The sequence below is a fragment of the Myxocyprinus asiaticus genome, chromosome 11 (genome assembly GCF_019703515.2).
Source record: "Myxocyprinus asiaticus isolate MX2 ecotype Aquarium Trade chromosome 11, UBuf_Myxa_2, whole genome shotgun sequence".
NCBI lineage: Eukaryota > Metazoa > Chordata > Actinopteri > Cypriniformes > Catostomidae > Myxocyprinus > Myxocyprinus asiaticus.
This window is the reverse complement of record NC_059354.1, coordinates 12213844-12236632: the sequence shown is the minus strand read 5'-3', so window position 1 is coordinate 12236632 and position 22789 is coordinate 12213844. Positions and strand designations below refer to the sequence as shown.

General features: G+C 36.2%; 1 protein-coding gene across 3 annotated transcripts in view; it reads right to left on the bottom strand.

Moving 5' to 3' along the window:
• Positions 1 to 48: 48 nt before the first annotated feature.
• LOC127447823 (high affinity cGMP-specific 3',5'-cyclic phosphodiesterase 9A-like) overlaps positions 49 to 22789 on the bottom strand; it is a 46279-nt gene continuing 23538 nt past the window's right edge. Inside the window, exons 5-19 of one of the 3 annotated variants that reach the window (XM_051709900.1) lie at positions 20347 to 20401; positions 20110 to 20180; positions 14729 to 14813; positions 11625 to 11679; positions 9317 to 9391; positions 6870 to 6956; positions 5995 to 6099; positions 5090 to 5172; positions 2735 to 2891; positions 2534 to 2647; positions 1615 to 1719; positions 955 to 1083; positions 781 to 876; positions 642 to 697; positions 137 to 540 (exon numbers count right to left, since the gene is read on the bottom strand). In XM_051709900.1, the coding sequence (XP_051565860.1) occupies positions 647 to 697; positions 781 to 876; positions 955 to 1083; positions 1615 to 1719; positions 2534 to 2647; positions 2735 to 2891; positions 5090 to 5172; positions 5995 to 6099; positions 6870 to 6956; positions 9317 to 9391; positions 11625 to 11679; positions 14729 to 14813; positions 20110 to 20180; positions 20347 to 20401 (1268 nt within the window). In that variant the 3' untranslated portion in view covers positions 137 to 540; positions 642 to 646. Of the gene's footprint in view, positions 877 to 954; positions 1113 to 1607; positions 1720 to 2533; positions 2648 to 2734; positions 2892 to 5089; positions 5173 to 5994; positions 6100 to 6869; positions 6957 to 9316; positions 9392 to 11624; positions 11680 to 14728; positions 14814 to 20109; positions 20181 to 20346; positions 20402 to 20612; positions 21023 to 22789 lie in introns of those variants that run through there. The other 2 variants (XM_051709901.1, XM_051709899.1) reach the window with 2 other exon arrangements.

Below are 22789 nucleotides of genomic sequence, written 5' to 3'. Positions count from 1 at the left end.
GAATTACAGTCTGTTCAATGGGTTTTGCTGTTGTGTACCTTTATATTGATTTACATTAATACAATTTCTATAAAAATGTCCAGTGTGGAAAAGAAAATGGGTTGTGAAAATTAGACATGATATTTTCAGAAAGTTTCTAGGACCTTAAGACAGTACAACTTATTGAATGGACTGTATGTCTATCCCTCACAGCCTCATTTTCATCCATGTCAAATTAAATATGGCATTTATACATGCAGCTACAGTTTCCTCAAAGGACAGGATGGACAGAAAAATAGTACTGTATTACTAAAGAGAGACTTCTTGACTTCAGTATTTATTAAAGTTAAACTTTTATTTTTAAGAGTAAAAGTGACAAAAAATCTGTACATCCTGTATAATGTTTATACTTTTACAAAATCAAATAACAACAACACAATCTATAGAATGGAATAAGCTGTACAAGGTTCAATTCCCTGAAAGATGCTTTGGATTTTCTGAGAAGATGGCCAAAACTTCACACATTTCCCACTCATTAGCTGTCTCTTATGGGGACTCCAGCTGAAACAAAAAACAAACTAGGTTTCACACAGAGGTAACATATAAATGATCGCTGTAATGATACAATTTAGTAGCTAACAGCACAATCTTTGAACAGTGACCTTCCTCATTTCTTTTTTCCTCCCATTGTTAAATTTTCACTTTTCTTTTTCTGTACCTGCAAAAAAATACAAGCATAATACAATAATATGGAAGTAGGTAATGCAAACAACAACAAAACACCACAAACATGCTGCTAACCTCATTCATGGCGTCATCTATCTGCTTAAGCTCCTCGTATCTGTCGCGGGATTCTCTTAGTGGCTGTACCATTATCTCCTCAATCTGAGGAAACAGCTGGAGTACATTGAGAACAATTAAGAGCAAAACCACCTCCAGAGTTGTGCTTTCTGTGAATACCCGTTCAATATTCACCTTCATCACGGTCTCAAACATGGGAATGAGGACAAACTTGATGAAGCCAATCTGAGCCGTGGGCTTGGTCACTTTTTCTCTGTCCATGAAAGGAGCGACAGGTAAGCCTTCTGCCTTCTCTCGATCACTCTGTTTGAGAGGAGTATTCAGAGAAAGAACTAAATTGGTATTAAGATCAATTTGATAAGGCCAGCCATTACAAATTAAGAGATTTAAACACCTCTTAACACTACATGTGCATGTTGATTTTAAAGGAATGGTTCACCCAGAAATGAAAATTCTGTCAACATTTACTCACCCTTATGTTGTTCTTTGGTGAATTTTGGAAGAAAAAAAATATTTTTCCATATAATGTAAGTGAATTGGGACTGGGGCTAGCAAGCTTCAAAATTATATAAAAGCACTATTAATAAAAATCATAAAAATGGTCCATATATTGAAGGCCATTAGAATTCTTCCAAACCCATGCAACTGCATGGAATTTGTCATTACACAAAGTTGCATGGACCACAGGGTAAATTCCACAGAAAACAGGAAGTCATACCGGTTTAGAGCAACATGATGGTGAGTAAATTATAACAGAATTTTCATTTTTGAGTAAACTCTAAAAAATAAATCCCAACATAATCTTAACGCTGATGCAGAATATTCACATTTCACCTGCATGAAGTACTCTTCAAGCAAGCAGTCCACCCAGGGCTCAGCAACCTCCATTGGTCGAACCTCATTAGAGATGTCACAGCATTTAATTAGCACCATCTTTAGCTGTCAGGGTAAAAAATGCCCTTTAGAATTAAACAGATAATTCACCCAAAAATGAAAATTCTCTCATCAGTTACTCACCCTCTTATCATCCCAGATGTGTATGACTTTCTTTCTTCTGCAGAACACATAGCAAAGATTTATAGAAGAATATTTCAGCTCTGTAGGTCCTCACAATGCAAGTGAATGGTGACCAAAACTTAGAAGCTCCAAAAAGAACACAAAGGCAGTGTAAAAGTAATCCATACAACTCCAGTGGTTTAATCAATGTCTTCAGAAGTGATAATATGGGTGTTGGTGAGAAACAGATCAATTTTAAGTCCTTTTTTACTGTAAATTCCCTATCCAGTAGATGGCACTAAGCATGAAGAATGTGAAACGCAAAAAAACAAAAGAAGAAGAATGTGAAAGTGGAGATTTATAGTAAAAAAGGACTTTAATAATTATCTGTTTTTTGTTTTTGTTTTTCTTACCCACACCTATCATATCACTTCTGAAGACATGGATTTAATCCACTGGAGTCGTTTGGATTACTTTTATGCTGCCTTTATGTGCTTTTTGGACCTTTAAATTTCTGGCCATCATTCACTTGCATTGTGAGGGCCTACAGAGCTGAGATATTCTTCTATAAATCTTTTGTTGTTCTGCAGAAGAAAGAAAGTCATACACATCTGGGATGATAAGAGGGTGAGTAAATGATGAGAGAATTTTTATTTTTGGATGAACTATCCAATTAATGGGCACAATGGAATGAATAATTAAAAAACTATTATTTATATACATGTATGTAATTTTATACACTGGTAGGAAAGCTCACACAAGTAACATGCTCCTCATTAGTGAAGTCAAATTTATCCACTTTCTGCTTGAAGGAGTCCAAAATCTCTCCATGTCGAGCCATGTCTGTGGCCAGGATCAGAGTAATAGTTCTCTGTCAGAGAAAATAAAATACCAAATCCTTATTCAATTTAAAAATACATATGTGCACACAGTTCAGTTTAAATGCCACAAGGCATACCTGACGAATCTGTTTAAAGGCTTCAGGATCAAAGTTGGCAAAGATGTTGCAGTCAGGCTGAGAGAATATTTGGAAGGCCACAGCACAGTGGTGGTTCTCCAGAGGAGAGATGTCATTGTACCTCACAGCCAGCTCTGTGCGTGCATTAATCTGATACCTGCAAAATAGGGAGGAGACTGAAAAGTAGGGTTGTGCACCATTTTAACCATTTAGAATTAAATTGAAAATGCCTTCTAAATACATATTCAATAGCAAATTTGAATTGAATTCAAATTTTATTTGAATTCGGTAGTGAACAGAATGGAGATTTGTAATTTGAATTTGAATTTAAATAAAAAGTCAAATGAAAATGGAAAAAAAATAAAAAATAAAAAAACAACTGCTTTGTGTAATTTTCAATAATCATTCAGTAATCATTTTATTTTTCAGAATGAATAACCCATAAACATGTTATAATAAACACAGCATATGGGGTATTTCCAGAAACATTAGATCATTTCAATAATCCTTGTTTAAAATGGCACCTTATATCTGTATACTGAATATAAATAAAAAAAATAAATACAAATTTATACAAACTGTATATACTTTATTTTGATAATTAAATATACATTATTTTACACTAATAAAAAAAAATCATTAAATTTAATAAATTAACTTTTATTTTATGGACTACGGTGGAAGAGCACATTATCACTAGTTTACCCCAAAATCTTTCAAATGGAGCCAAACAATATGGAAATTACAAGATGGAAAACTTAAACAACATCTTAGAAGTTATCTAAAAAGTTGCTCTGTGTGACTATGTTTAATGTCTTTAAATAGCAATTCGGTAAATTCCATTTCCTGTTATTCCAAATCAAATTTCAATGTAACATCCTGTGGGCTGTGTCCAATTCAAATTCCAACTCATGAATTGAGAGGGAGACAAGTTTCCAGCCTGGTCTCATGAACAATACATGACCGTGGCAACATTTTTGCAAAACGTAATTGCGTGCCTTATTACACGTTTGGGTGCGGTTTCCCAGTGAAATGTCCAGCACGGGTCGCCAAAAGCCAGTAAAGTGGTGTTGTAATCAGACAAGGTTTAAAAGGTGAATATTACATGGAGATTTTAATGAGTAAAACGTACCTCCCTAACTTAAAACTATAACCTAAACCTAAAACAGACATCCTTACCCTAAACCAACGCCTAAACCTAACCGAAAGTGTCCAAAAACAAAAAACTTTATGAAAAAGCACATTTTTTGAAGTAGCCACGTCATTTCATGTTGCTTCTATGACACTTTAGTTTCATGTGTCAGCTTATGAGCTTAGCCGGACTCGTATCGCAGCCTCCCGAGTTTAAAGTCTAACACTCTATCAGGTGAGCTACCGCGGAAGCTAATCACATTGAAATTAGTGTGTAAATGTAGATGGGTATGTAATAAAAGCGTTAAAATGTAGCATTTTTAAAATAATGCGTTAGAATAAAAGTGTTTAAATATTATAACATAGCAGTGTACGAGTAATAGAGTGACAAATAAGTGTTTATAAAGTCATAATCAGCAGCTGTACTCGTGATTTGAGTGAAAGTGAATAAAACACACAGTTGTTGTAGCACCTCTAGTGTTCATTTCACCAGGAAACTGCAGCGAAGCGTAGAATGCGGCACATAAAAGTAAGATTGCAAAAATGTACTGTAGTTATAGTAATGTTCATTCTGGCTGTGTCCAAAAACTGAAAAATTCTGCCTTTGGAGGCTGTATACAGAGGTAGAATGAAAATAAGCTGCTTTTCAAAATGTTCTGTGACTAATTTCCTTAAAGGTGCACTCAGTAATTTTTACTAATTAAAAAATTAATTGCAATTTTGACACATATGTATACAGTCATGATGACTCACATGAGATGAAGACTCCTGTCATATCAGTAACCTTATAAAAGTTGTTTTATTCAACATGGAGAGGGTCCCCTCATGAAGACTGCCATGTTTGAATCACATGACCAGCCGAATACTACATAGTGAATAGTGAATTTCTGCAAGAGCATCTTTACCTAAAACTATTGCATTTGCAGATTGAATGATGCTACATCCACACCTCTAGGTGTCAGTGAAAGTTCAAGACAACATGAACAAAAACTTACTGAGTGCACCTTTAAGAGTTCCATTCATTCAAAAACACTGTTGGTTATTAAGCCCTTAACTGATTAGGCTGCAAAGTCAGCTGCCTGATGTTTTACAATGCAGCCTCTATGAGACTAGGTTGCAATTTTTACATTCTGAAATTTTGCCCAACCCTGTTTGAAAGAGATTGGTGGTAAATGTGCATATGGTAATGTAAATGATGTGTTAATAAACTATAGAGGCTCTTACGTATTGTTGTACCCAGGATGATCCAGGTCATGACACACAGCTGCAGTCATCAAAATAAGAATATCTACTTGTGTGAACTTCTCCTGAAAAACACGTAATCACAGCAAACTAAAGCCTTTCTATAAATATGTGTGTTTGAGTGTGTTAACAATGATGGTGAGGCAGGGTTAGCATGTGTATTCCAGCTCTCCTACACTGGTAAATTGGAGTAATTAATTTGGCCTCTAATAGCTCGGCCTGTAATAGCTGGGATAATTAATTCAATGAACTCTAATACAGGTCCATGGCAACCGCAACACATAGAGGAGGGTGAGAGGCTGCAAGCGAAATTGCTTTTACACCCCCATACATCACTCATTTATCATTCTTTTTCCCTTTACGATCCCTCAATCTCTTTCTTTCATTCACCTCCGACTCCTCTTTTATCTACCTCTGCGACTCGAACTTTCCTTGGGAAAAGAAACAGGTGGCTATAAAGCAGAAAATGTGTTACATTTCTGTTACCTTTCACATATTTGCTGCTTCATGATTTGTTTGTTTCATAATTGCTTTACTGTTTGAATGTAGCTGGAAAGCCTGGCATAAACTGTTTAATGACAGCTTCCATTGTGATAACTTATAGTATACTGTATATTGTGTACAACCCTATATAGTGGGAGCCGCTATTGGGGCAAGTTGTCACAAAAGGTCAACGTGTGTTCAATGAATTGTATCTTTTTTCCTGGGCAGTAACGGTGGAAATGTTCAACAACTATTTTGAAGCCAAGATTTTAAGATATATGCCTATGTAGAAACTGACTTTGAAAAATAAACCTACCCTGCAAAATATTCACTGGAGTAAGAAGTGTCACAACAAGTGTTTTCCCTATATCATGACAGAATATTATGTTAAAAAGTTTCTTTACCTGTAGGTTGCAGAGGTAGATCATGCTGTACATCATCTGTGTGACGCAGAAGCAGTGGCGGAAATTATGAAAAGGATTGTTCCTGTAATTGTCATGGATGCAGAGCTGTAAGGGGGACAGAGAGGCAAAGCAATATCTAAATGTTCTGCATAAATAGTAACACTTGCTATCACCATTACTATTCCTTGTTTTTCAAAACACCTATTTATTAAACTTAATTTTCACCAGGTGGACTCAAAAATCCCATAAACGTACATTTAAGTAAGATACCAAGCCTTATCTATCAGAATTGTTCTATTATTATTGTTATATTATTTTAAAGGAATATTCCAGGTTCAATACAAGTTAAGCTCAATCGACAGCATTTGTGGCATAACTAAAAATTATTTTTGACTTTCTTTAAAAAAGTACAAATCTGGGTTCCAGTGAGGCACTTAAAATGGAAGGGAATGGTGGCCAATTTTCAAAAGTATGACCACAAGTCATAAACAATATGTGTGTAAACGTGATTTTAGCGTGATTAAATCACTTACTAACCTTTTCTGTGTAAAAATTTTACAACTTCGTTACCATGACGATGAAATGTCAACAAATCCTAAGACCCTAAAACGACTGTAAAAAAGATTAAACAACTTTACAGCTCAAATAATACATGAGTTTTAAGAGAAGAATTAATGTAGGTGCTTTTATAAAATTATATTCTTCACATTTCTACATTTAAACCCTCCAAAAATTGGCTCCATTCACTTCCATTGTGCATCAAGTGCCTCACTGTAACCTGGTAATCAACATAATGCCACAAATGCTGTCGACTGAGCTTAACATGTACTGAACCCAGAATATTCCTTTAAATACTGTAGCTATAGTTTTCTTACCAGCCACCTTTTCAGTGTGATGGGGTTTATATTAAAGTCCTTTACCAGCCCCAGGTCATGGTACATGTGCTCCAGACAACTCAGCATCTTAAAGTACAAAACAATGATAATAACATATTTTGAAAAGAACAACAGTTGCTGCATGCTCATCAAGTGTCTCTCATATGTTTCCTTGAAATAGATGACTTAAGACAATCTTGTATAAATATAAATGTATATTTGCAAATAACATTTGGTATATTTGGTATCTTAAGCAGCCTTCTAGATACATCACACTTTCAGAAAAAAGGTACCATTGAAGGTACAAGTGTCGTCACTGGAGTGGTACACTTAAGGGGAACTTTTTTATCCCTCTGGTTAAAAAGGTACAGGATGTTTTTGTCTCCTTAAGGGTACTACCCCAGGCAACATGATCACATGGGAAGTCGTCATGTTGTTTCTGAGAGTTCCAGTACCCTAGGATCCGCCACATTATTGCGTCAAGGCGTGGGACACCCGGGTTCAGATCTTTTTTTAAAACCAGTAAGTAATCACGTTCGATATGACACGTTTTTTCGGTGCGACTGTTAGTTCCGACAAGCTTTTTAACGGGAACAATGGATTCCCATGGCGCTTTTCACATCAGGTCCGAAAAATCGTCCGCTGATAATACGAAGGTTTTTTTGATGCGAGTGGTCCGATTTTCTCCTTCGTACTGCGATGAGAACTGACTGACCAATGAGATAAGAGCTTTTTGTTATTTTTCCGGAGTTGTTGCAGCTGCTTAATCCAGCGCGTTGGTGGTGCTAGTCAACTGGCAAACACTGGCATTAGACATGCAGCTGATACACCCCCAAGAATTATATGCTTAAAAATAAATAGTTGCAGTTCATGAGCCCTTTGCACTGCAAATGTAAACCCGATCTGTTTTTGAAAGCTTGCTTATGTTTTTTGGTTTTTTTTTTGTCTTAATGTACATTTTTAAATATGTAAATCACTGTGTCTGTTATATCCTCATGGCATTAGAAATAGCAGTGAGGTTCTGCAATTCGTTTGCACTAAGCTCATAGTAAAATATCCCATAAAAAGACTCGTTACATGCAATGATGTTCTGTAGACAAACGAACTGCAGAACCACACTGCTATTTTTATTGAAAGGATAATATAACAAAGTACTGCAATAATTTAAATAAAGACCGTGAGCCAGTGTTTTCTTTCATATTATTTTTTATATTATGCATCCTATTTTATACTATAGCTTACTGTTATTCTTAATGTACATTATTCCATGTGTATTTATATCACTGTACCTTGTGTTATATTATCCAGGCATTAAGCCAGGCATTACAAAAACAGAAAATGATTCAGGAGCCCGTTCTCATAGCAAAATACATGTGCATTAAATATCCAACAGCGCTATTTACTCAACTCAGTCGCCTAAAAAACACAAATTATATACTCCTCAAAATGCATCAACATCATGGAAAGAACATAATGAAACAGTTATGCCAAAATAGGTAAATAAATGCTTTAACAGCATTCAATATATTAATCTCTAACAGCTGAAGGTGCGGACAGGAGACTGATATAAATATTTGTAGAACAGCAACAGTGCTGCCTACTGTACAGGGGTGAAATCGTTTTTCGTTTCATTTTTTTTTTACAGATTCGGTGTGAACACTTAGACCTTCCGTCAGAGGTTCATCTCGCAAAATCGTAACGGATTTAGTGTGAACAGGCCTTTAAGGCCTGTACAGCAAAAAACAACTCTCTTCACAACTCGCTTTTGGCGCCCCTCCATGGACATTACACCCAGACAACATAGCTCACACGTACTCATACGTCCAACAACACTTACCACTTTGGCCACTGGTGGGCAGTGTTTCGTATTCGTGAAGCACAGCCCGATTTTAACTAAAGAAAAGTCAACCTACTGTTCCGATACCACTTCACAGTGACGGCTTTGTACCTTTAATGGTTCCTTTTTTTCTGAGAGTGCCGCACAACTTGTACAACTATTCTACAGCAGTGGTTCTCAACTGGTTGGTCATGACCTAAAATGGGCTGTAGGTCTGTTCTGATTGGGTCGCTGGCAGCAGGAAAATGCAAATAAGAAATTGCAACTAACCTTATTATTATGCATGGTTAGGATAGAAAAATAAATAAGCTAATCAACTTTAAAAGTGATGAGAAAATGCTTCCTGTAGTTTTTGTTGACATCCATATGTTGCAAATTCAAGTTAGCCAAATTAGGTAGATGCCAACGTGGACAGTGACATGCCTCGGAAACCATGAACAAAACAAAAATTTGAATAAAAGAAAATCAAATTAATCAAACTACAGGTACATCAAATGAAGGTTCATTTGCTACTAGGATAAACATGATTGAGTCGCCATTTGATGTTCAGTAGCAAAACCATTTGAGAACCACTGGTCAACAGAACATCTTGAATCCGGCCAATCCTCACCTCATTAGGTTCCCATTGCCACACATCGAAGATTGGCTGCCTCAAAGCTTCTACTGTCTCCTGGGAGAGGTGGTACTACATAAGCCCCATGCACAAACACAAACACACAAGCAGCAGATGCAGAAGAGAGAAAACAGGGAAGAGAGAAGAGGAGAAAGATGGAACAGTGTCGTGTTAGACTCTTACCTCGCTGGATTCCCACAGCCAGACGTCGAAGGCGGGTTTTCTGAGGGCATCTGTGGTTTGCTGGGAGAGCATGTACTGCAGGCAACAGAGCTCCCAGTTAACCCCCGGTAACCAACGCCTGGCTGTGGCCATTGCATACATTTAATTCACACAACTATGAGGAATATGCTTTAAAGCAGATGTAAAGTGGTCATACTTCCACAGTACAGGTGAAAGGTCTGGATAGAGAGTAGGGTACAACGGGGCTAAAGGCACACCTTAAGGAAAATGTTTTTTTTTTTGTTTTTTTCTGGTCACAAAGTGTATCAAGATTCAAAAAATAGATTTCTTTTTTTGGAATATTGAAAGAGCAAAATGATTTGTGTGAAAAGATATAATAATGGAAGGTCGTTTTGATTAAAATGTATTTTATAAAAGAAGGTGGCGAGGGAGCCTTTTACCCCACACTTGGGTTTAGGGATATTGTGTAAATATAGGGACAATAGTTACAGGGCTAAATTTGTCAACTTATGCAAATACTTTTGAGACAGCATGATGCTTTTTTTGAGTAACAAATTAAGATGAATGCTTTATGCTCAAAATAACCACTTCAGAAAAGGGTGCAACATTTCTTTGCTCATTTCAATTACATTTTGCATTTCATAAAATCTCAAGTATTCTATAAACAAATGAATCTCCACTGTGATGAGGTCAGTCAATGTGAGCCCACTTTGAACACTTTCATAACAAATCTATCCACTTAAGAAAAACAATGGGCCCTATTTTAAGAGTGCTAGTGCTAAGCGTAGCTCTATGCTATTGGTCATAAGTGCAAAGTCAGTGGGCATGGCCATGAAGTTTTTGTATTTTCATGATTGTAATCATGCGCTAAGTCTAGGCGTAAGTGGGTTTGGTGAAATGGGCTGGATCAAGTGCAATTTAATTCTGAGGTTCTTCTCCGGTTATTCCACCATCTAAGTTTTATCATATAGTTCATTCCCTCAAGAACCAGCGATATAAACAAAGACAGCACATTCAAAAGAAGTTGGTAGTATAAATAGACTGTATGCAATTAATTAGAAGAATTGAAAATTACGTTCTATTGTGCATTAACTACATCCTTGATGAATGTCAGGTATACAGTATTTCTATGACAGTGACATGCTCCTTTTATACACATGGAAAATGTGAATCTCATTAGGATTTGGATGTATGCTTCATTAAATTATAGAGAATGTAAGTATCATTAATCATTTTCATCTACTGACACACAAATCGTGGCTTGTTTTAATAGTGATTGTATCTGCACGCACTTCACTTCTACTGGACGTTAATTCGTTTATTAAAACACGAAAAAAAATTCTAAATTCATATCACACTTCAAACAAAATGAAAATATAATCAAAATATGGAAGTGGTTAAAAAAATAAATAAAAACAATAATCATACCAAATCCAAACATTATACCCTCTAAATTCCACCAGCCCCTTTTGCAGTGACTTAAAAATCACTGTATGACAACAGGTGAAAAAATACCAACATAAATTAGATCACAAATACAATTGTAAATATATACATAATAATAACTGAAAAATAAACCATGAGCTATAGATAGTTACATTTTTGTCTCATGAAGAGGCTACAGCAGTGATCCCAGTTTAGCCCAGTTGTATCCTACAACTGATGAACTAAAAATAATGAGCTGACTTAAGAAGACTTGGAATAAAGCACATAAGACATACATATTACTTATCTTACAGTTTTATTGTACTTTGTTTTTTTTTTTGTTTTTTTGGAGCTTGATAGATATTATCACTATGAACTGCTGCTGTTATATGGAAAAGAGCTGCGTGAAGATTCCTTTTGTGTTCCATGAACAAAGACAACAGCACATGGCTTTGGAACAGCATGAGGGTGAGTAAATAATGACAAAATATTCATTTTTGGTGAACGATCTCTTAAAACCTTCACTAATGTATCCTTAAACCAACACAATGTGGTTTCCTATAGGATCAACACTAAAAATAACTGAACTCTTAATGCACAGAGTGCTGTGCTGTCCTATATTAAACTATTAGAGCACACACTGAGTATATAAAGTAAAAAATAGTTATACACTTGTTGTGCACATTTCCCTTTTTACCTTTGGGTATGAAGGCACATCTCTGCGAGGAGTTAACTTCTTGTCATCTAGGAAACTACAGCAAAAGTAAAAAAAAAAAACACACCTTAGTAGTGAGCAGAGCTAGAGCTCAGTTGCTTAAGAACAGAACATGCTGTGTTTTCCATTTTTAAGTACCATTCTCAAGATACTCTCTCAAAGAGAGTATCTTGAGAATAGACAGCTATCTTAGATTCAATCAGATCTTTCCCCAATAAGAGATCACGTGAGGTACCTGTGAGCTCATTAAGACTCAAACGAGAATAGACAAGACCTCATCTGTTAGTATTTTTTTAACAAGAACTGACTAACAGAACATCTGGGCTGCCTATTTAATTCTCCTCTCATTAAAAGCAAACTGTATGCAGTCGGTGCAATGATTAGTCACATATATAGGCTCGGGGCCAGATGTACGCATGTGCAGGGGTGGACTGAGCCCACCCAAATGTGAGTCTTGCCCACCCAATCAAACATTTTGGAAACATGGTTTTTTTTTTCCAATTTGTGCTGGCTGCTGCAAACTAGAGAGTTCAAGACATCGTGTGAGCGAGAACGGTAATATATTTTTGTGCAATGCATAGGTTTTTAATGCCCATAAACTAGCCTGGTGCTGTCTCAGTGTGCAGTGACCATGTGGCTGCTGTTAATGTACCACAGGCTCCCTCTTATCAAATATCTCCATGGCTCCCTCTCCCTTCACATCAGCTTCCCAAAATCACGCTGCGGGTGTTCGTCAAATACTGGACCTGAATTATAAAGTTATAATTATAATAATAATAATATATAATTATAGTTATAAAAATTATAAATCCATCTGTGCGGGATAGATTTTTCAGAACTGCTCCCGAGAGATTCTGTCCCACTCCCGCAAAAAATATGTAATATTTTGTCCTGCTCCCGCCTGCAACGTTCACGTTTTGTCGCGTTCCCACCCGCAAGCCCAGAGGTAGTATAGTGGTCTGCACAAATTTTTCAGTCCCGGTCCCCTTTCTTTTTTTTATCCACCCGAAAAAAAAAAAAAAAAAAAAAAACTGGAAAGAGTGAGAGAAAAAAAACATGTTTTGTTATCACTCTAACATTGCCAAATATCTGATTGACCTTTGGTTGGTTTCAAAGTTTTGTTCGTACATTTCTTTAATAAAGCGTTAACATCCATAGCACTTTCCACCGCATGGAGCACAAGGAATAATTTGTACGTATTAGCCACCAACCCTGCGCCTGTAAATAGTTTATTTTTTGTTGGTCTAGCGCAATAGACGAATAACACGAATAACACTCTGTACCTTAAATAAATTTGAGGAACATCTGTTTTGTTATTTAGATATTGATCTTTTGCGGGAGTCTTTCTCCCGCTCCTGCACACACATCATCCTGCGCCGCACTCTGTTGCGCCAGGTCCCATTGATTCCGCAGCCAATATTAGCTGATAGTACCATACGTGATCATGATTCGTAGCTGGATACTGTGTTTTGCGGGACGTGTGCTTCTGTTTCCCCTGTTGTTAATTGGTGAGAGCTGCTGTCTGTCATTTCTTTTATATACACATTTTTACAGTGCTGTGATAGTTTTTTGTTTATTGTTTGCCATTGCACTTTAAACTACTCTGTTTGCCATGAAAATAACTTTTGGTGCTTAAATGGCATTCCTTTCTATCCATCCATCCAAATTCCTGTATTCCCTAAACAACTTTACACATATAGTTTCACTGGTAAAAATATCAATACCCTTTACTACCCTACAAAGGCCATACTCATTAACTAACATTGAAACTGAGAATTGAATTATTTTGATGTTGATTTAGTTGTTACTGCATTTTCACACAGTGTTACTCTGAATTTCAGCATATGAGGCAAACTCGTCTGTCACTGGACAGATCATAAGAGACCTGTTTCATTCATAACCCTATTTTGCGTTTTGCCTTTGTGGGGCAGTATCATTTCTTATTATATTTCTGTCAAACAGAAAGAATTGTCATCATTTAATATTATATAATTACTTCTTTAAGCAGTTCTCATCTGTGTCAAATTTTAGGTTCTTAATCTTGATCTCTCCATTTAATATATTTCCTTTCACTCCATCCTTATTTTCCTCCTTGATATTATTTCTCTCCACTCCATCATTACATTCGCGGGGACTCTGATTTGTCTTTGTAATTTGCTTTAAGGCTGTAATTCTAATTATTCTGGAAGTGTAAAGTTGTCAGGGCCCATTTCAATCTTATGATTATATACAATGTTTATCAGTTTATTTATTTCAATATATTTTTTTAATATGGGGAAAAAAGTGTAAAATATAGTTATATTGGGCCTTATGATCTTGACAATTACACCATGTCATGCCAATTAGACATTCAATTAGTAGTCTGAGTAACCCCCCCCCCCCCCCCCCCCAAATGCCCACCTATAATATCCCCTAGCCCACCCTAGCATAGCTGGCAGGAGCCAGCCCTTTATAGGCTGATGAATTTGGTGTACTTAAAACCAATATGATTTGACCCTATTTACATTTCCTGATCCTAGTAAAAGATTTATCAGTGCACATTATTCAGTATTTGTCTTTGTGAACTTGCTCCACCTCTGAAACAACTTCTCTTTTCATCACGAATCCCTCTTCTCAACCCCCATCTAACCACCTGTATTTTTTTCCTCATAGAATATCCTGTTTCGCTCTGAAATATGCAAGATTCTGGTAGTAAATCGGGTTGGAAACAGCATTTCACATTGACTTTAAAGGTGAAGTGTGTAATTTTTGACGTTACAATACTTTCTTTTATCACAGCTAAATGTCGATAGACAACTATAATAAGCCATTCGTAGGTTGATTTCCCTGAAAACTGTAAACAGAGTGGCTCTGAGTCTCTATCAAAACATTAGCTCAGCCAGTGGCATGAATTTGGGGTGGGACTATCTATTTATCTGACCTATGGTACACAAGGGGAGTGTTTGGGAAACCTGTTTAAAAACAGTCATTATTTTTGGAATTAAGTTTATTGATGCTAGTGCCGCGGAAAAGACACTTAAAAAAAAAAAAAAAAGATTGATATTTCCATTTAATCAGAATCTTAAAAAAGCAATAAGATGACTGACCTGTTGTTCCTTGAGGCCATCTCCTCTCGCAGCTTCTTAATGTCACTACGACATTTCTCTATCTCCACCACCTTCATACCCTCCACTAAAGAGACGCGATGGAAAAGAAATGCATGAATAGGTGAATGACACGTAAAGGAAAGCAAATTAAATGGTTTTACACATTTAAAGTGAGCCAAATGCAAAGATAATACAAAATTGAGCTGTTGGCCATGTTCATGGGCTGCATACCCACGGGGTTTTCCTGTACACTGTTCTCTACACACACATACAAGAAATGACAGCTGAGCCATTGCAGTAAAGGGATATTTGACACCTGCTGCTGTCTGGCATGTTTCCATCTATTGTCCAAAATCATGCTCCTGGTCTGGAGTACAAGCAGTTCACCAGCGTCATCTAAGTAGTTTACAATGTCCAGATTGTACAGGTATTTTTATTTACCACCATTTTATAAACGCTGATGTCATTTCTTTGAAGCAGTGTCAGAAATGAACTTTTTAAGGTTTTAAGGGGCAATTTTATCCTTACAAGGGCTTTTTTTTTTTTTTTTTGCCAAACCATATAAAAACACAACATGGTATTCATTTATGTGAAAATCTTTAAATTAATTTGTCAATTGTCAATCTGAACAATAAACATTTTGCTAAAATGAATTTTAAATAATTGTTTGGCCCCTGTTAAGATTATAGCAACAGCTTTATTCTGTAAAATCTAACACATATGTTCTCAACACAGTTTAACAAAGCGGTTTTGTTTCAGGACCCAGACTTCACATTCTGGGTCCTGAAACAAAACCGCTTTGTTTCAGTGGTGACCCAACAAAACACTGATCTATTTGATCACTATGATCAAACTGATTGATGTTACCATAAACCACATAGACTCAACAATATGCAAAATTATTAACATGAAAACATCAAGAAACTGACATTTTTGTAAATACAGATTTTTTTTAAATTAATAATTAAATTAAATGGTTCTATGCTCTCAGCAGCCAATAATTCACTGTGCAAAACACATTTTGGTCGGCACAAACTATGTTCATTCTCATTGCAAGTGAACCCATACTTCGTATGTAGTATGGGTTGTATTTTCTTTTTTACCTTGCATAGTTTTGTTTATGTTTTTGGGGGGATGAGGGCATATCATGCAACATCTCCATGTTAGCATCTGCCAAATTTGATTAGCTTTTACCAGGTGACATTGTGTTTTATCATTTGCATTTAGCAACACTATCACAACAGACTTGCAAACCATAATTGTGTTGTGATCCACCATTTGAGAACCATTAACCCAACATACACTGAACCTATATTAAACCCATAACTAGATAGACCATAGATCATGAAATTCATAATCTGCTAGATCCTTTACAATAAATAAATAAATACAGAGGAATTCCCTATAGCGGCGTGTTTTGCGTATTGCATTTTGAACATCTGAGGCTTTACTTTTGGTCACTTTGAGAGGTGTATATATATATATATATATTTATTTATTTATTTATTTTTATTATTATTATTTCTCCCCTTTTCTCCCCAATTTGGAATGCCCAATTCCCAATGCGCTCTAAGTCCTCGTGGTGGCATAGTGACTTGCCTCAATCCGGTGGCGGAGGATGAATCTCAGTTGCCTCCATGTCTGAGACAGTCAATCCGCGCATCTTATCACGTAGCTTGTTGAGCACATTACCATGGAGGCTTCACGCTATTCTCCGCGGCATCCACACACAACTCACCACGTGCCCCACCGAGAGCGAGAACCACATTGTGGCGACCACAAGGAGGTTACCCCATGTGACTCTACCTTCCCTAGCAACCGGGTTAATTTGGTTGCTTAGGAGACCTGGCTGGAGTCACTCAGCATGTCCTGGATTCGAATTCGTGACTCCAGGGGTGGTAATCAGCGTCAATACTCGTTGAGCTACCCAGGCCCCCACTTTGAGAGATATATTTACCTCAAGCCCTGGTAAATTTCTAACTATAATGTATAATTTAGTTAGAGTTGTCACTGCTACAACTCTGTTAGACAGTCCACAGTAATAAATCATCTCAAATAATAGAAGGTTGATTTACTGTCCACACCAATGAAGGGGCCAGAGTCCATGACTTTGGTAACTGATTATGTCACAACTGTTTATGAATTTCTATGAACACATAGTCATGCTGCAATGCAATAAATCCTAATACGGAGTTCTGAAGCAACTAGTGAGCATGGACATAGACAAAGATGATGCATTGATCTTCGTTTATTTTAGCTGTTTGTACATTTTTTTTTTTTTTTTTTCAATGTTACAGAATTTGTAGGCTGATTGTGCCCAAAAGTGTAAACACTGTGGCACTAGCACCACAGGCTCAACCATTGGCATGGGTTGTGGGTGGGATTATACCTGTTTTTTCAATAAATGCCAGACAGGGAGAGTGCTTTCTGAAAACAGTCAGTGTTTTTGTAATTGCATTTGGTGACACTAGTGGTGCAGAAATTACACACCTCAGCTTTAACAATTTGAGCAATATCAACTTCTGTTTTTGTACAATAGAGCCTCTATTGCTACTCTGATGACAAACAGCACCCTGCACATGGCACTTTAGTTGGTTACAGAACTTCTAAAATATACAGTGGTGAAAGACTAATAAGTAACTTTCTTTTCCAAATAAAAATGAAAAGACTAGAAGAGCCCTGTAAAAGTGAATGGCATGCGAATGACTGAAAATAGAGATTTAAATCCACACCAAAGAATGCATAGTAATCACTTTTATTGCCCTCGTAGAATTTAAAAGTAAAGTTAAAAGAACGAACAAGTTGGGTGTTTGTAGGCTAATGGTTAATCAACTGGTCTGGTAACAGACAAGTAGAAGTTTGATTTCAAGTTGAGGTAATCTATGAACTGAAGAGATCTCACAATGTCCATACAGCCCTTTTATAATTGTTACCATTTATCAAGGCACTTAACACCAGGTCACTTACTTTAGATAAAAAGAGTCTGCAGAATGATGCAACAAGTGTACATAAGTTTAAGTGTAATGACAACTTTAGCAGCAGGTAGCTAAAACTACAAAAAGTAGTGGCAACAGAAAGCTCATGTCTAGGTCACATTTCACACAAAATCTATTTTAGAACCATTAAGATCCTTTGCATTGTGACTTTATCTCCATGACAATTGAGCACCCAATTACTGTTACTGTAATTCAATAATAATAATAATAATAAATGTGAACATTTTTGTTTTTTGTACTGACTTTATGCTGATTTAAATAAATAAATAAATAAATACAAACAATTTATTACAGTAAATAATGAGAATAATGAGAATTACATTAATTTGTTGCAATTCAATTGTTTATGTCAGGAATGGACATAGTAAGAGTGTAATTATTGATATAAAAATGTTTTACTAGCAAGAATTACATAGCTGATATGTGCAATTGGAATTCCAACTTGGACAACGTTTATTATAGATACATGTAATTGTGTTTTGAACAAGAGTGAATATCAAATCATTGTAAAGTTTTTGACAAGTGATGATACAAATACAGATATGATTAAAAAAAGTTTTTTGCCAATTGAAATTAAATGATTTAATATCAAGTATGGGTATTGTCATGACTAATGAGGTCATATTTTATATCAAGAATTAAAGTTTTTACTAGTCCAAACCTAAATAGTGATATCAAAATGAGCATTTTCACTAATAGTAATTCCATTCCTGATATAAAAAATTTGCATTTTAACTAGTGAAAATTTATTTCATATCCTGGGCATGATTAAGTCAATTCTGATACCATAGTCTTATAAAAAGGCTCAATTTTATTCATGACATTTTTTTTCTTTATTTAGATAGTTAAATAGACAGACAGACAGACAGACTGACTGACACACAGACAGACAGACAGACAGACAGATAGATAGATAGATAGATAGATGATAGACAGACAGACAGACAGATAGACAGACAGACAGATACAGTAGATAGATAGATAGACGGACAGACAGACAGACAGACAGACCGATAGACAGACAGACAGACAGACAGACAGACAGATAGATAGATAGACAGATAGATAGATAGATAGATAGATAGATGATAGACAGACAGACAGACAGATAGACAGACAGACAGATACAGTAGATAGATAGATAGACAGACAGACAGACAGACAGACCGATAGACAGACAGACAGTCAGACAGACAAATACAGTAGATAGATAGATAGACAGACAGACAGACAGACAGACAGACGATAGACAGACAGACAGAACGACAGACAGACAGACAGACAGATACAGTAGACAGACAGATACAGTAGATAGATAGACAGACAGACAGACAGACAGACAGACAGATACAGTAGACAGACAGACAGACAGACAGATACAGTAGACAGACAGACAGACAGACAGACAGATACAGTAGATAGATAGATAGATAGATAGACAGACAGACAGACAGATACAGTAGATAGATAGACAGACAGACAGACCGATAGACAGACAGACAGACAGACAGATACAGTAGATAGATAGACAGACAGACAGACAGACAGACAGATACAGTAGACAGACAGATACAGTAGACAGACAGACAGACAGACAGATACAGTAGATAGATAGATAGACAGACAGACAGACAGATACAGTAGATGATAGATAGATAGACAGACAGACAGACAGACAGACAGACAGACAGACAGATACAGTAGATGATAGATAGATAGATAGATAGATAGACAGACAGACAGACAGACAGACTGATTCATTCATTCATTCATTTGTTGGTGAAATGCGACCTGGACATGATTTTGTGAATTCAACTAAATATTTCGGGATGCTGTTGTCATCGTCATATTCCTTCATATATCTGCTTAGTGAACCCTCTTGAACATCTCCATTAACAAGAGTGCATGTGTAAAAAAGCTGTCTCTAATAAACAACACCAAACAGACTCAAATGATGACAACTAAGAACAGTCACTTATTGCAGGTCTAATGTATACACAGTGATCTACAGCATGTAAACTACATGAACATTTGCAGTTACGATAAATCATAAAAGATATAGTGCACAATAAATACATGTCACTGGCAATGTAAATTATCAGCTGTGGTACTGAAGGCTTCTTACATAAACAAAACAAGCCAGTTACATAAATCAAACAAAAACATCTCTACTTCCTTATATCTCAATGCCTACCTTCATAGAAATAACATTCTACATTGGGTGCACTTCACGTATGCACTGCTTTTGTTGAATGCCCTCGAAAATGAATGATTCACTTTCTGCAGATTTAAACAGCAGCATTGGAACCCCTTGATTTGAGAATGCACTCTCTCCATTAGCAATACATGACAAAAGATACTGAATGAAAACAGTTTCAAACTCACACTCCACTCTCTTTTCCAGCATGGCCAAGCGATTTGTCACTTCAGTCTTCAGTTCATTGATTTTAAATGCCCTTGTGGATGATGGGGAGGCAGACCAATGCAGATGGAGAGAAATACACAAAGAAATCATTCATCCTTGAAATGCAACACACAGAAAAGGATTCATTCAAAAGAAGGTCATTTTGAATAAGCTGAGCAATTGAGGACGAAATACAGAAGCAGAGACAGTGACAATACCTGGAGAACTGCTCCGCCACCTGGGTCAACACATTCTGGAACAGCTCTTCTTTATCTGAGAGATGAAAAACAATCAGCATCCTAAATCATGGTCTAACACTGATGTACAATTATTTCATAAATGCAGCATGATGTATTAAGCGATGAAAATTCAAAACAAATTAGGCATCTTGCAATAAACAGTATGGTCATATTAATGGAGACAAGAGGGTAGAAAGAAGGTAAAGATAAAGATAAAGAAAGTCCAAATTTCTTGACAATCTCACCTGCTCTTGTATTAGAGAAACTGTAATCACTTAACCTGGTCTTGTGTGTTAACCGGTCACTTACAATTTTATAGAGTGAAACTTGCTTGTCCAATGTAGCTCCACTGGTTGTCTTGATCAAAGTTCAACCCAAGAGCCCAATAAAAGAGCCTGGGACACAAAGACTTCCTATTGGCTGGCTGTCATTGTACACTCTCTCTCATTATTCCCAAATAACTTCACACAGAGGTTACAATCAACTTATTCTCCACCCACGGCAAAACACACAGGCTATGGCTACTGTATTTCATACTACAATTTAGTATGCCTAGTATGCAGATTTTCAGTACTGTACCCAGATAACCTACAATATCTGCCAAAATGTGCAGTACACAACAGATCACAATGTACATGAGCTGAACCTGACCTTTCATTTCCAGTGTGATGAATGAATTTGAAATAATAATCACAGCATAATTATTTTATTTCTATTTTCACTGATTATTTGATTGGACTACAAATAATTTTTACACAAAATGAAAAAACAAAAAACAAAACAGAACATTACATTTATTTCCAAGATGATAAATTGACAACACGCGTGTGCAATGTGACAAGGTCACGTGACAACAATATAAGAATATTCTACTGTTCATAACATTTTGTGCGTTTACATGCACAATTTTACACCGATTGTGCTTAATAAGCCGACATGTGGGGTCATGTAAACACCTTAAATGACTTTCATTTATTGGGGTAAGGTTATAAACAGTTTAAACATACAGATCAGCACAAGTAGATTTGTGCCCATTACTCCGATTTCATGTTGCATGTAAACATCTTTACTGGTGTTCTTACTGGCTTAGCAAATGTGCTTGTGTTGTTGTAGTTTTGACGTCAAAAGCAAAGAATAATCAAATGATATCAAATCTCACATAAACATGTTTTTCTTGTGTTGATGTATTTTTTTTATAAACTAATTTTTCGTAGTTATCAGCATATTGGTACACATCTAAACATGTAAATCACTGTATAATGTAAAATGTTTAACTTAAATAGTAGACAGTACACATTGTGTGCTGTACATTATTCAATATGTAGTATTTAGTACTTAGTATTTCACTGCACATAAAACCATAATAAGTTGACTTTACTTAATTGATTGAGTAAACTTGTTCCTCAATTGAGTTGAGTAATGGCATCTCGAAAATTTGTGTAATTAAATTCACTTAACTTGGTGTTCATATATAATTAACTTAAGTATTTAAGTTAAGGTAACTAGATGCAAGTAGAATTAACTCAGATTTGCTATTTAAATGTTGATTCTGAATTAACACAATTTTAGATCATACAGTAACACAGCTCAAAAATAGAAGATTATAAACGATTCTAGGTCAATTATTAAATAATTCTCCTCAGAAATGCATATACACCTGTACTTCAGCTGCACATGCACAAGGAGAACTGTGATAGTGTTAACAGGGTCCAACTTGACCAAAGGAGACACAGATCACCCTAATGGTGACATCACACAAAACAACTGCACTGCATGCCCAATTATTAGGCAAGTGAGTATTCTGATCTTATCATTATTTCCATGCACATTTTCCAACTCCAAACCATATAAACTTGAATGCTTATCGGATTCAATCATTTTCAGGTGGTATGTATTTGTGTAATGAGGGAGGTTGTGGCGAAAGTGACTAACACCTTATATCAAGGTGTGGATAATTATTAGGTAGCTTGATTACCTCGGTTAAAATGGGCCAAAAAAGAGATTTAACAGACACTGAAAAGTCAAATATTTTAAAATGCCTTTCAGACAGACGCAACACTCTTGAAATAGCTCATTAACTGAAAAGGCGCAAATTAACTGCAAAAGACTTGAGAAGAATTAAACGTGAAGCTACCAGGAACCCATTATCCTCCAATGCTACCATATTCCAGAACTGCAACCTAAAAGAGGGTGCTCCACTTGACTTGCAACCCCTTAAAATTACTTGCCTGCCAATCATGAGACTGGTCAGAAAAACTATTTTTTATGTGATTATCCCCTAAATTCATGACCGCCCCATCACCCAAAATACAGAGTCTGGGACAAAGCAAAACCTGAATGTTCAAAACATCACACAAATAACTCCGAACCCTCAACCACAACTCCTGGATCTTAACACACCCCCAAAAGACATGGGTAGTGT